Source organism: Theropithecus gelada, chromosome 1 (assembly GCF_003255815.1).
Source record: "Theropithecus gelada isolate Dixy chromosome 1, Tgel_1.0, whole genome shotgun sequence".
NCBI classification, from domain to species: Eukaryota; Metazoa; Chordata; class Mammalia; order Primates; family Cercopithecidae; genus Theropithecus; species Theropithecus gelada.
Genome location: NC_037668.1, coordinates 127,877,675 through 127,892,330, shown reverse-complemented (window position 1 = coordinate 127,892,330; position 14,656 = coordinate 127,877,675). Strand labels below are relative to the sequence as shown.

At 38.9% G+C, this 14,656-nt stretch overlaps 1 protein-coding gene across 1 annotated transcript in view; it reads right to left on the bottom strand.

The window, feature by feature from the left end:
* The window catches only part of PALMD (palmdelphin), a 48,715-nt gene extending 46,786 nt beyond the window's left edge, over positions 1-1,929 (bottom strand). The window contains exons 1-2 of the mRNA XM_025359442.1: positions 1,706-1,929; positions 1,138-1,246 (exon numbers count right to left, since the gene is read on the bottom strand). Coding sequence (XP_025215227.1) covers positions 1,138-1,182 — 45 coding nt within the window. The 5' untranslated portion in view covers positions 1,183-1,246; positions 1,706-1,929. The remainder of the gene's footprint in view (positions 1-1,137; positions 1,247-1,705) is intronic.
* Positions 1,930-14,656: the final 12,727 nt, after the last annotated feature.

Here is a 14,656-nt window from a genome sequence, read left to right as displayed (position 1 = left end):
AGGATAAGTAGCAACCTTATCAATAGACTTCTGGTGTCTTACTACTGGCTAAGAAGACATTTCAATTTACTGAATGTTTCTGGGTGAAACTGAGACATTGTATCAATTTAGTAAAAAATCTAAATTAGGATTAGCGTAATTAGCTATACAATGAAAATTTTAAGAACAACAACAACAAATCCCTGATCTAGCATCAGTTTTTAAAAAGTACTAATTTTTTTCCTATACCTAATGTCAGTGGCAGAAAACGCTGAGAAACTGGGATATTGCTTTATAAAGATCTTTTATTTCTTAAAACAATTACATCAAAAGTTGTAGCTAATGATAAATGATTGTGACACAGATTTTCAAGTTACTGCCAAACACAGGGCTTTATAAAATTAAAAAGAAAGCTGGATCATTTAAGAAAAGTAATTTATTTCTTGCTTTGACTTTTTCCCGGAACAAACATAAAAAATGTACGATTTTCCTTCTCGGTATTAACAAAATATTTTCCAAATCCACTGCATGCACTGCATTCCTTTATCAGGATCTTATTCAGTTTGTGACTCTGCTGGAAACTGATATCTTAGAATTAATCTGATACGTGCTTTTACCTACTTTTCTCTTGTTTAATGCTTAAATTACATATACTAACATTCATTTTAATTATCTTAGGTTTTCTGGAACATGCTATCACAATACAAATACAAAGTTTCAGGTCATTTTTAAAATTTCTTTTTCTCTCTTTTAAAAAAATGCTAACTTTTTGATGCATTCATAGCTTAAAAAAGTTTCCAAGTTGGGGATCTGTGTTTTGATCTAAGACCAGTCAAACGAACATTTAAGGAAAAACTGCATTTCTAAGGTACACAGAGTGTGAAAGATAGTTAATCAGACTGCCTTAACAGCTTTTGATTGTTGTTTAAAACGCAGGCACAGCCTTTTTGAAAATCAAGAACATTTGCCCTGTACTCAGGTTCTGAAGCCCCAGAGTTACAGAGGGTCATAAGGGTTAAGAGAGAAACAGAGACGCGTCCATGAAGGCTGACAGTTCTGTTTTTCCACTTACAAGGGCTCAGCGACAGGGGCAGCCGGCCACGGTCTGCCTTCCTCTAAGCAACCACCTTCATGAGTTATAACTGTACGCAGACTTACTGTGATGGCCTGGAGTCTTCCCTTCACCAGCTCAGCTTCTTCCATTCTAGAAGTCAAGGACAGTCAGACGGGGAAGCAAGTCCAAAGCTACCATAGATCAAGGAGCCTCCTGGGGGAGAGGAGCGGGGGTGACAGAAGAGAAGCAGGGAGAAATCCGCTCTTTGCACCAGTGGAGAAATGGAGAAATTCCCGACTTGTCAGGAGCGTCTCCGAGCAGATGCACAGATCAGGCCAGACAGACACATGTAATGAGGGTGTGCTGGGGAGGCAGACGCTGAGGCTGCTGGCATGAGTTGACTGACAAGTTTGAACGGCAGCGGCACAAGCCCTTTTCCTTCAGGAGCTGCCAGCTCTTTGTTGTAATGTGCACAGTTAGCAAGGCACATTTTCTTATTAACTGTTCCTTACCCAATTCATTATTTTCCAGGAGTGGCACAGACAGCCAACACACTGAGTGTTTAATCAGCCTCTGCTCTAGCAACACACAGCCATCCCCGGATGTGTGGGTCTGTGTGTGTTTGTACCAAGCTCGTTTACCTGCTCTCTACCTCTAGAGAGAGAGCCTTACCTTGGCTGAGGCAGAAGTGCCAAGTCACTTGTTTGCCTTTCTTCCACTGATTGGCTTTGATAATAATACAACAATCTATAGCTACTTTAAACTTCATGTAGCGGTGAATTTACGTTGGTTTGTTCTCCCCCTTCTACACCCCACCCCCGACCCACCTGCTCAGCAATTTGTTGCAAACTTTGGAATCTTTAGGTCATGGAGAACTCAAAGGTGTTAATGTGACTATATTGAGAAGTTGGCCCACCAAGGTATTTAGTGTGGCTTAAACACCAAGTGCCACCTTTTGTTATTGCTTGACTTGGATTTCTGTGGAATGCAGTTCTTTCTTGGACGTTGTTCAGAAATGACACTCTTGGCTTTCAGGAAGGTGCCCATTTTGACCTCACCAGTTACGCAAGAGAAAGGAGTGAGCCTTTGAAAATGTGATGAGACATTCTGGAACTGCCTGGAGCCCTGGACTGTGTGGATATTCCCCTCTTTAGAAAAAGGCAGGCAAGCCCAATGGGACTCCTAGGTCAAAGCAGAGGCTGGGAAGCTGTACAATTGGCTCTGTCTGTTTTCTTTTCCCTACAGGTTCTTTGATTAAATTTTGTTGAAGTAAATCCTAATTACCAACTACCTTATTATTATGTGTTTGAATGCTATTAAGCACTTTCATATCGACATTCAGTTGAAGAGGTGAAAAGGACAACCCAAACATTGAACATATTTCCTTTGTAGTTTTGATATTAGTAATAATAATAGCTAATATCTGTTGCATTCTCTCTATAGGCAAATGCATTCTTGCAAAGTGCTGAGGGATAAGTGCTATAATCCCTGCTTTAAAAATGAGGGAACAGGCTCAGAGAGGTAATTTGCCATATAGCTAGTAAGTAGCAAAGCCAGGACTGGAACTCCAGCTGCCTGACTTTATAAGTGGCATTCATCAAGGACTGCCCAAGGACACAGGGCAAGGAGAGGCACAGGCTGAAGGTTAAGTCAGTCTTTATGAGAAGGGGTTGGGCCCCCAGCCTCCTCGTCCATCTAGCTCCTAGAACACTACAGCTGGGTGTAACAGCCTAGGGCAGAATGGTGTGGGAAGGTCCTCTGGAGAAATTTATTGGCCCTACTGAGGTTTCCCCATATTATCGGCTGGAGTTCCCCAACCACAGAGCCCTCATCCCAAGTCAGTCACTATAAGGTGAAACCCATGTTTTAAGAGTCTGAAATTATACTTGAGAGTAGTTTGTCTTTGCTCATACATCCTCAGAAGGGACACTTAGGGAGACCAGAGAATAGGAGGATTGTTTGGATGTAGGCCAAGTTTGTTTACTGTTGGATGCATATTTACGCGTTAAAAAAAAAAAATCAAACCTTCAAAACTTTTGATTTTGTTTATTTGTAGATCCTGGCTGAAATTAAAGACAAGAAAGCAGTAATGATAAATATCTCAGTCAGAATTGCATATTTGGTGCCCAGAACAAATGGGCAGTCATCCAATTATTAGTCTGGATCTTTTCCTAAAAACAATTTACTTCTCAAATCTCATTTCTGCTAGAGGAAAACCCAAGATTTTGCTAGTGTAGGGGAGGACAAGATTTAAAAAAAGAGGATCAGGGAATTTAAGAGGGAGCAGAGTTGCAACAACTGATTGGCATCTTCATGTGGGTGGTAGGCAGAAAAGGCTGGAGCTGGGAAAATCTGGAGGACCTGAGTGGAATCCTGGAGCCAGAGCTCTGATGGCCTTGACAATCTCCCTTGGTCTGCACTACAGATTAGGCTGTTTCCACTCAACTGTCCCTCCCTCTCTCTTTCACCTGCCTCTTAGACATGTCTAGCTCCAGCCTTTTCTGCCGATCCTCCCATGTTCTCTGATACAGTCATTTCTCCTCATAAAATTCTGTACATTTAACCCATCTTGGCATTTGTTTCTCATAGGATCCAGAATAACATCATAACTTCCACATCTACTATATTTTGTTTACTTAATCTTTTATTGTCTACCAGAATGTAAGTTCCAGGAGAGGAGAAAGTTTGTTCATCCATGTATCCCAAACCCCTAACACAGTGCCTGACACATCAGAGGTTCTCAATAAATATATGCAGAATGAATAACAAATGCTTAAAAAATTAACAATTATTAGTATTGTTGACTAAACGAATGAATAAACACGTGGTGAGACCCATCAGTTGTCAGCAACCAGAGTGGTCCAGTGTCTCTCAGGAATTTTAGCATTCTTGCTATGCTCAGTCACTGTCTGGGAGTAGCCCCTGGGAAGCATAGCCTTGAAGCAACCATAGGAATGCGTTTCAGAGTAAAGGTTTGATTTTTTTTTTTTTTTTAAATTGACCCAAGGTGGGACTCTTGGGTCAATTATGCTCCTGTAGTTCAATGTCTGAGAGGCACATTCTCATCAGCCACAGTGATAAATCTATGGAAAGAAAATAGAAGGCCGGGCGCGGTGGCTCAAGCCTGTAATCCCAGCACTTTGGGAGGCCGAGACGGGCGGATCACAAGGTCAGGAGATCGAGACCATCCTGGCTAACACGGCGAAACCCCGTCTCTACTAAAAACACAAAAAATTAGCCGGGCGAGGTGGCGGCGCCTGTGGTCCCAGCTACTCGGGAGGCTGAGGCAGGAGAATAGCGGGAACCCGGGAGGCGGAGCTTGCAGTGAGCTGAGATCTGGCCACTGCACTCCAGCCTGGGCGACAGAGCGAGACTCCGTCTCAAAAAAAAAAAAAAAAAAAAAAAAAAAGAAAATAGAGCAGGGAGGAGAATAAAGATGGCTAAGGTAGGGAATGTTGCAATTTAGAATTGGCTCATTAAGGTAGCCTCAGTGAGAAGGCAACATTTGAGCAAGGTCTTGAAGAAGAAGTGGGAGTTAGTGATGAGGATACTTATGGGAAGAGCATATCACGAAGGGCCTGTGCAAATGTCCTGTGGTGGGCCATACCTGCCATGTTTTAGGAACAAGGCTAGTGTGGTTAGAGAGCTGGGACTAAGAGAGAGTTAACAGGAAATTTGGTTGGAAATGTAACAGGTCCCAATTCATGCAGGGTCTAGTAGGCCATTGTAAGGACTTTAGCTTTTACTCTGTGTAGGATGAGAAGACATTGAGGTGCTTTGAGCAGAGGAGTGTTTTGCAAGGGCGAAAGCAGGAAGACTAGATAGGATGTTATTGCAGTAATCCAGATGAGAGATGATGGTGGCTTGTATCAAGGTGGTAACAATGAGAGTGGTGGAATTGGTTGTACCATGGATGTCTTTGATTCTGTTGGTGGACTGGATATGGGGGTTTAAGAGAAAGAGAGGATTCATAATCACTCTTTGCCTGAGTGAATAGAAGTTGTCATCAATTGGCCGGGCACAGTGGCTCACGCCTGTAATTGCAGCACTTTGGGAGGCCGAGGTGGGTGGATCACGAAGTCAGGAAATCGAGACCATCCTGGCTAACACGGTGAAACCCTACTAAAAATATAAAAAGTTATATTTTTTATATCTACTAAAAATATGAAAAGTTATATTTTTTATATCTACTAAAAATATAAAAAAAATTAGCCGGGCGTGGTGGCGGGTGCCGAATGGCGTGAATCCGGGAGGCGGAGCTTGCTGTGAGCTGAGATTGCGCCACTGCACTCCAGCCTGGGTGACAGAGCGAGACTCCATCTCAAAAAAAAAAAAGAAGTTGCCATTAATTGAGATAGTGAAGTTGATGAACTAGGATTTTTTTTTTTTTTTTTTTTTTTGAGGGAGAGGATAGATTTTGGAAAAGTCAATTGGTTCTCTACATGGAGATATTGAGTAGGCAATTGGATATATGAATTTAGAGTTTAGGAAAGAAGTCTCAGGTGGATTTATAAAATTTATTGTAACTACGGAAGGATCAGAAAACATCCAGAATTATAGTTCAAAAAGCAGCATATGTTAGTGAACTAGCTTTCATTAAATATTAACTATATATTCATGACCAAATTCAGCCTTTGTAAAATAAATATATAATAGAGTGCTATCTGCTGTCAATTATCTTATTGAACTACTTTTACTAAATATTTTTGTTGTTTTCCAACCAGTGTAAACGAGGATGGCAAGAGTTAAAAGTTAAAGTCAATTAGTTGACATTATATCAGGAGGTAGGGATATAAGAGATTATGAGACAGTGCTCCTTCTTACAATGAATTTACTGTCTGGCTGGAGAGATAAGACACATGCTCAAAACAATTAGAAGAAAAAAGAATAGTAAACCAACCGTTATTGTATTCTGATGAAACAAAGTGCTAACTAATGCATGATTTCAGCCCAGGGTAGTATATCATAGTGAATGATAGTAGTGTGTGGGATTAGCAGTGAATGCAACATGAATTGAAAAATTGAGATTAATGTGAGTTGCAGGAAAGCTGTTGCAGGGAGAAAGTAGACTTTAGAAGCAGAGAAGGCATTTCTAAGCATGAGAGGGGGTGAAACAATGTGTTAGAGGTCCATAAGGGAGATTGTCCTGTCTGGAGCAGAAAGGAGAAATTAGACAGAGAGATTGATAGAAATATACATTTATACATAGAACCTGATGTTCAGGGAAAGTGGGAGAGAAAAGATCAGATTCATATTTTAAGGTAATAAAACTGCCAACTTCTCAGACATACAGGAACAGGGAAAATTCAGGTAGAGAGATCCATCAGGAAGGGTGACTATGAAAGAGTCCGTAGAAAGAGCCTGTAGAAAGAGGCTAAAAAATCACCGAGGTTCCACAAAAGGAATGGTCCCCCAGGGTTCTTCCTCACCTTCAGAAGGTCTGAACTCAGAGGCCACAAACTGGATGAACCTGAAGGACAAAGTAAGTAGAGGAGGAGTATTTAAGGTGCTAATACAAATGTGTTAGAACCCAAGGGGGATGGCAATGGGAATGACCAATAAGGAAGAAATCTATAAGAAATTTCAAGAAGAGGGTTCAACTGGAGAGTAGGATGAGAATTTGATAGGTTCCAGATTAAGTACAAAATAGAGCTTGAATTAGAAATTTCAGATAAAAAATCGTAAAGAAATGAAATCTAATGAAATAGTGGCAGGAGAAAATTGAAGGATGCCAAAGTCAGGAAGTCAATATTTTTAGAATGTATGTGTCAAAAATGTCTCTAGAGCCTTTTTGAAACCAGATCCCATGTTAAAAAACTGGATGCTCATTCTCCTTCTCACTCTTCTCTCTTTCTTTCTCTCTCTTTTTCTTCCCATGTTTCTCTCTTTATAATTCTCAGACTTCTGGAGGTCAGAAGTAGTGTCATGCTAAGAATATGGTGTTTATTTTTTATACTACATCTCTGAAGGAATTATTAGAAAAACCTTCACTTTCAGATTTACCATGTGCTAATGAGTCTGTTTCTATTTTCTTTTTTTAAATCCTTGACCCTTATTCTCTCACATCACTGGACAAGGTGAATTTTTCATCGCCCTTTTATTCTTTAGTAGACCTTTGGAAGGGATTTAATTGCTATAGGCAAGTAACAAATAGTATGCGAGTAGGGTGACCACAAATCAAATTAAAACATTTGACCACATAAATCAAATAAAAATTATTTTGATTTGTTGGTACTATGACATACCCATTTCATTGTGAGGTAATTTGAGCTTTATGGTTTAAAGAGTAAATGGGGAAAAATAATAGGCTTCAAGACAATCTACAGTACAGATGCTTATCTTACTTGAGCTCTCCAGACACTGGGCAGAGTTAGTCTCTCCTTCTCTCTTTACTTGGCTTCCAGGACACCTCACTCTCTTGATTTTATTCTCATGTCATTGGTCTCTCCCTCTCAGCCTTCTTTGTTCTTTCTCCTTTTCTCAATGTCTTAAAATTGCAGTGCACTAAAGCTGCAGTTGTTGATCTTTTCTTTTCTATTCCTTTCTACTCACTCTCAAGATCTCATTTAGTCTCATTTTAATGTCATTCAGATGCCAAGATTCATGCATTTATTTATGTCTCCAGCCTAGACTTCTCTTCTGCGCTGGAACTCCCTTACCTCAGAAATCTACATGCCTCATTCCCTCACCTTTTTGGGTCTTTGCTGAGATGCTACCTTCTCAATGAGGCCACCTTGACTACACTATGCAAAACCACAAATCCCTCTTTCTGAAACTACGAATCCTCCTTATCTGGCTCTATTTTTTTTTTTAACCTTTATCATGTTCTATAATACTATATGACACACTTTTTTGGGGGGTTTATTGCCTGTCTTCTTTCACTAGAATGCAACCTCCATGCAGAGAAGGTTTATTTTTTATCTGTAGTCTAAGTACTTAGAGCACACTGGTACGTAGTGGACACAACAGATAATTGTTGGATGGTAATCATTATGATCCATTTGATTGTACAATATGTGTCAAATACCTTATAGGCCTACTTAATGGATTGGGGAAATTGACATTCAAAAAGATTAACTAATCTACCAATGGGCGATATATCTAATAAGCAGTAAAACTAGGATTTAAATCTAGAACTGTCTGGACAAAACGTTCCCTCTTTATTCATCATACTATCCTACCTCGATTTTTTCCTTAGTTGCAATGAGACACCACAGCACAAGGTTTAACCAGACGTAGAATACTATATTGTGCATGACCCACAAATTCAATCATTTTGACGATTAGTGGAATTGATTTTTAAGACTGGACACAGTTTACAACCATTTTTTTTTTGATATTTGCTTAAAGATTACACTATAACATTTTGTAAGCAAACAGAGTCTACAATCACTTTTTCTTTGAAATTTGCTTAAATATTAGACTATAATTATTTTGTAAGCAAAGTATTCCAGAGATATACCACTACAAAAAATATTCTACTTACATGTAGTCAAATAGTGTATGTGGTTAAGCATACTGCTGTCTCTTTAAACAACTATGCAGTGCTTTCCAGCTAAGTCTCCTAGAGGTCAAACAACTGCTCCATTTAGTGGAAAAGGATATTTAACTAAACCAGTTGACTTTTTAGAGATAAAAGGTGCAGCTGTTTTCTGAACACAGCCTAAGTTATCTAATATCCTATCAAAAATAACCACAGATAAGAAATAACCTATTAACAAACCAAGCACACAGCAAAGTCTCCCCAAATACCCATCAAACAAATTGAAAATGTTCCATAATTTATTTTCCTTCTCATGTCCATGTAACATGAGACACCAATATTTAACATATTTGAGATCTTATATCTTAGTGTCCTCTGACTCAGTTTACAAATGGACATGAAAATAATTAGCATCATAGAAAGTATTATCATAGCTTTAAACTGGAGAAAAAGCAGGAGGCTAAACAGTCTGTAATCATCATTCCACAAAGATCAAGTACTATAGGGTACCTCAGCATGGTGCATTTTTCTCTATCAATTTCCCACTTACACGTCCACACCTTCTGGTGCTTTTATACCCTTGTACAGTGTGTATCATAGAGGAGGATGAAAAACACCATCTAGATTGAACTTTAGATGTATTTGTTATGAGTAAGAGCATTCGGTGTGGACCATTTGCCTTATTCACTTTCCTTCCTTTGTTAGTAGTGTAGGGAAGCCGCCCTTCCCTCAGCATTGTTTTCGGATTTGGGTGTATTTAAAAATGCTGTTCCACTGTGATACCTTTACTTGACACTTTCGTTTTTAGCCAGTTGATTCAACATAATGTTTAAAATATTTGGACCAAAAAATATTCCTGAAATCAAAAGCATTTTGAGTACATTCAAATATGTGGTAGTGCATACTAAACTGGATGTTTAAATTATCCAGATTGCTTCTGTGTGTGCTCAGCTGTTTTATGAGCTTAAAAAATGTGGGGCTGTTTTTGATTGTTGTTTTGAGGGTTATTTCTCCTTTTTCTCTCAAAGTTTGTGATTTTAGTTTAAAGAGTAACTGATTCAAAGTTTTAGCATCTGGGTAGTTTTTGCCCTAGATTTACACAAAGAAATACTAAGTGGGGTGTCTTCTAACAACTGAACTTGTTACATTCCCTTTTTCTCCTTAAGTTTGAATCTCAATTTTTGTTGGTAAAGCAAAATAAATACCCTCAAATTTGTATTGATCTCATAAATGCAAATAGAGAAATTAAAGCTGATCATTGAGAAGCTGCCTTGCCTATAAAGAAGTTATAGAGTCTGTAGCTCTACTAGACTCCCAAATGTAGACATCAGGACTGCTGGACCTCATATTTGTATCTCAAATACTTGTATTCCCCCATAAAGTCTTGAAGAACAATTTGGCCATCATAGGAATACAATTTGGGAACTGAATATGGAATTTAAAAAAGATGTCACTGCTAAGTGGAAGCCCAGTACTTTGAGTTCTGATTACATAGTCATTCATCTATCCATACATCACATTGTGGTTAAACATCTATTGACTATGTAACGACATCATGCTATGTGCAGAGATAAAGATAAATAAGACAATGAACTTTTTAGTGGAGAAGGTAAGAGGTACACAGAAGACAAGTTAATAATGCATGAAAAGTGAAAATGTCACCAGTCACAATCAGGACAAGGAAGGCCAGAGTTCAGTGAAGTCATGCTAGCAGAGATAGCAGTTGAGCTGAGTGCTTGAGTCTTTCAGATTTGGACAAATAAGAGTTAATTAACCAAGAGAATGATTCCAGGATAGGAGGTGTAGGGAAGTAAGGGGGACATGGCACAGTCACAGCCCCTGAATGTCTAGATCATTATAGATAAACTGAATAATTTCCCTAAGTGCAGATTTTTAAGTAGATAATGGAATGACATCTTACCAAATTGTCCATGAACAGGCTTATACATCCCCAGGTTATTATGTAAGGTATGTGATATTCAAAGACTCTATGTGTATACATATATACACATACATATTATAAATATGTTTGTCTCTATTAATGATCCTTAGCTAATTCATGTACATCAAAATCTTGTTTCTCTTCCATTAGTTAATGAATGTAGATGGTTTTGGAATCAGAGATACTGGCTTATTTTCCAACCTTTCCATTTACTAGATGAGTGAACTCAAGAAAATCACTTAATATCTGAGAGAGTGCATTTTTTCGGGAGTACAATGATGGGAATAAGAAATATGTCAAAATTTTTTTCATCAATATTAAATTAGTATTTAGGTAAAGATGGTTAGAGGCTACAATAGATGCTTAATAAATGGCAACTTTACTATTACTATTTATCTTATTATACAAGTCCAGTTCTTAGAAAGGTATATTAAATCTTGCAGTCATATTATTTTATTTCAGTGCCTTTACATATGCTGAATACCTCTCTTAACATATATAACCTAATACTGCAATTGACTTGTTCATGAGAAAGACTAGAGTCTCATTCTTTCCTATGAACCAAGAAGCTATCAGCTATCTTCATTTCCAGGATGGGAAAATTGAGGCATAGATGGACTGACTGATTTGGGCAAGGAGCCAATTCATTAAATAATAACTCTCCTTGTCTTTCCATTGGATTCCCTATGGAAATCTTGGAGGGCTCGGTCTGATTCTTTGTCACTATGGAAATATCCTATAAGATTATCCAATTAGATTGGTTTCTAGGCAGAGCCATCACTCTGAAAGCTAGGGTGCAAGCCAGTTATGTTAAAGTGGATTTACACGGCAAAGCAAGAAATGAGCCAGCTGTCAGTATGTCTGCCTTTCAGTCCATTTCACTATTAAAAATGAAGGCTCTGAGGTTTCATTTACCAACAGATTGGGTTCCAGACAATTGTAATTCTAGCTTGAAGATTTTTGGAAATAAGTGTTTTGAAAGATGCCAACTGAAAGTTTACTTCCAAAATATTTAATGGCCTTTCTTTGGAGAGATGGATAATTTGTAAGGGCCAGTGTTTATTGCATGCCTCAGATAGGCCTTGAAAAAGAGAACTAAAAAATAAAACTGCACATTTTCCATCTAGAAGTTTTACTCTAGTATAGTGTAAAATATAAAATATCTTTGTTATTTCATCATTAGTTCTGTCATGCAAAGTGAAATTCTTTTGGGTTTATGGCCTTCCTTCCCCTACCCTCCCTTTTCTTTTCTTCCCCTCTCCTTTCTTCCCTTCCTCTCTTCTTCCCCCCTCTCTCCTTTCTTCTCTCTCTTCTCCTCTTCCTTTTGGTACAATTCTAACTGTAGGAGTTAGATTGCTTAATAGGTGCCCAGGGTAAAGACTGAAAGAATTACATTATGCAGTGAAGCAGTGGTGTGGGTGGGGTGAGATTTAAAAGAACATTAAGTTCCAAGAAATATAGTTGCCAGAAACAGGTCTATAGGAACTCCTTTAGAGCTGGAGGTTAATTAGAGTCCTTACTTCCTGTGAAATTTGAAGGCCTAGAGCATAGCCCAAATAGTGACATAGGGAGCTGCCACTTTGTACCTACATTAGTTGGCCATCAGCCACACACACACACACACAAAACAAAAAAACAAAAAACTCAGCAGCAAAATATTCCTTTGTATGTATTTAATTTCAACCTCATAACATAAAAAATACTTCAGAGAAAACATTTAAAAGCAATTTAAGTGTAAATTTCTTTCTAAGTAAAATTCCAAAGAGCAGTCTACTCTTCCTTATAGGCCTTGAACTTATTATTATTTTATTTTATTTTGTTTTGTTTTATTTTATTTTATTTTTGAGACGGAGTTTTGCTCTGTCGCTCAGGCTGGAGTGCAGTGACGCCATCTCGGCTCACTGCAAGCTCTGCCTCCCGCGTTCACGCCATTCTCCTGCCAAGCAGCTGGAACTGCAGGCTCCCGCTACCACGCCCAGCTAATTTTTTGTATTTTTAATAGAGACGGGGTTTCACCGTGTTAGCCAGGATGGTCTCGATCTCCTGACCTCATGATCCACCCGCCTCAGCCTCCCAAAGTGTTGGGATTACAGGCGTGAGCCACCATGCCTGGCCAGGCCTTGGAATTATTAAATATGAAATCCTAAGCTATTTTGGTACTGCAATAGTAAGCAGCCTTCTAAAGGGAGTCCCTGAACAGAATAATAGCAGTAATTCAGAAGAAACAAAGGTCAAACCAGATGAATATCTCGTGTTAATTTTGTCCAAGGCTTTATTAACATACTATGGTTTGCCCATTTGACATTTGATTTTTATCAAGCTATATTCTTATCCCCATTCTTTATTTATGTATCTCTTTTGGAAATGAATATGAATGAAATAAAAATCACAACCTTTTAGGGTGTGGGGCAGATCCATTTTCCTTTCTTTGAATTTACCAAAGAATTTACCTTTCTTTGAATTTATCTGTTTGTGTGAGGAAGCAAGGAAATGTATTTTTGGGGCCTAATGGTATAAGTACATTATTGTGTTTCCCAGAGCTATTGAAGGCAGTAAGCTCACTTCTAAGTGAGCAAGGTAAACACCCTCAGTTTTGTGCTGAGCTTAGTATGACTGCTGGGTCTTCTCCTCCATCCCACGATCTACTAAGCACAAATGTGCATGTGACAAATGGAATGTAAACAAATTGTACCCCATGGGTGCACCGCAGGGGAAATGTACCGAAAGGTTCTTACTTGCTATTACAAATGGTAGCCTCCAAGTGCCAAGTTAATTACAAAAAGGAGAAGCAGTGACTCCCTAACATACGGCTCAAAATAAAGACGGGTTTGTCCACAAAAAAGAATGTAACAATTCAGTTCTGTGCATTTGTTTATTGATGATCTCTTTTTTCCCCTTACGTCTTGACATTCCACCAAAGCAGGCTGCGTGATCTTCCTCTGAGGAAACAACTCAGAGCTTAGCTTTATTTACAAGCTTTATTCTACTAAAGAGCAAAATGTTCCAGCTGATAGAATAGATGTTACATGGCAGCCTACTGACCTCTCTATTTGGGAGAAATATTCAACTCCTACAGAGAAGTCCTAAATGTTAGCCGATTCATGGTCAGTTTTTTTTTTTTCTTTTGTATTTACTGAAGACCAAACCACTGACTTTAGTTTATTATTATTTTTCACCAGTAGGATGCTTCTCTACTTCATGTCAGATTCTGCAATGAACAAGGAGCTTTGGGCTGCTAATCTGAGCTTTATAATTTTTCACCTCCATTTGCTTCAAAGGCACCAAGTTCAGGCTACCTTAGAGTTTCACCTTAATAAGAAAAGGATGGTAGGGTGTAGGGTAGGAGGAAGCCTAATCTTCACACTCATCTTCGCACCCTTTGGGAATGCTGTCAGATCAGGGTATTTGTGTGCGGGTCTTTAGGAGAAATGGGGAGACAACTGTAGAACTGATCCTTTGATTCTGGGGCTCCAGGAACTTCTAGAAGCACCCCAAGTAGTAAGAATACTCACCTTGATATAGGAGACTATTGGAAAGACATGTACTTCAGTTTAGGATGCTGATTATTTTTGGGGCAGGGATACTTTTGTGTGTATGACCGAAATGTCTCTGATTTCAACCTGAAGGAAGCTGACTTCAGGTCCTCTCAGTAGGAAAGGGTGTAAAAACTAATGGAGAATTATGCCATCTGGGACTTAATAAGATTAGCCTTAAAGATTAGAGTGGAGAGGACCTAGCTCCAAATTGGTGACCTCTGAGCATGAGTAAGTGGAGGGAAAAGAGAAGTCCAGAAAGAGAGGACCAACATGATTGAAGTAGCAGTTGCTAGAGTACAGCTTACCAGAGGATGGAGCAGAAAACTCCAACAAAGAACTAGGAGAGCATGGGAACCCCCTGGGATGAATGAAAAGGACTTGGACTTTTAGGAGTGGCATGCACTCACAGGCTAGGAGCTCAAGAGTCAAAGATAATTGCAACTGTTACTATGTCTTTTGTGGTCTCCCTGGCTCTCTAGGACTGGTGTGACCTAGGGAAGATCTTTCAGTGCACAATGTCCATTCTACTACCAAGGTGTAAATTAAACACTCTACAGAAAAAAATTACAATTTGAAGACAAGCTAGATTTTTTTTTTTTTTTTTTTTTTTTTGTTGAGACGGAGTCTCGAGCTGTCGCCCAGGAGTGCAGTGGCGCGATCTC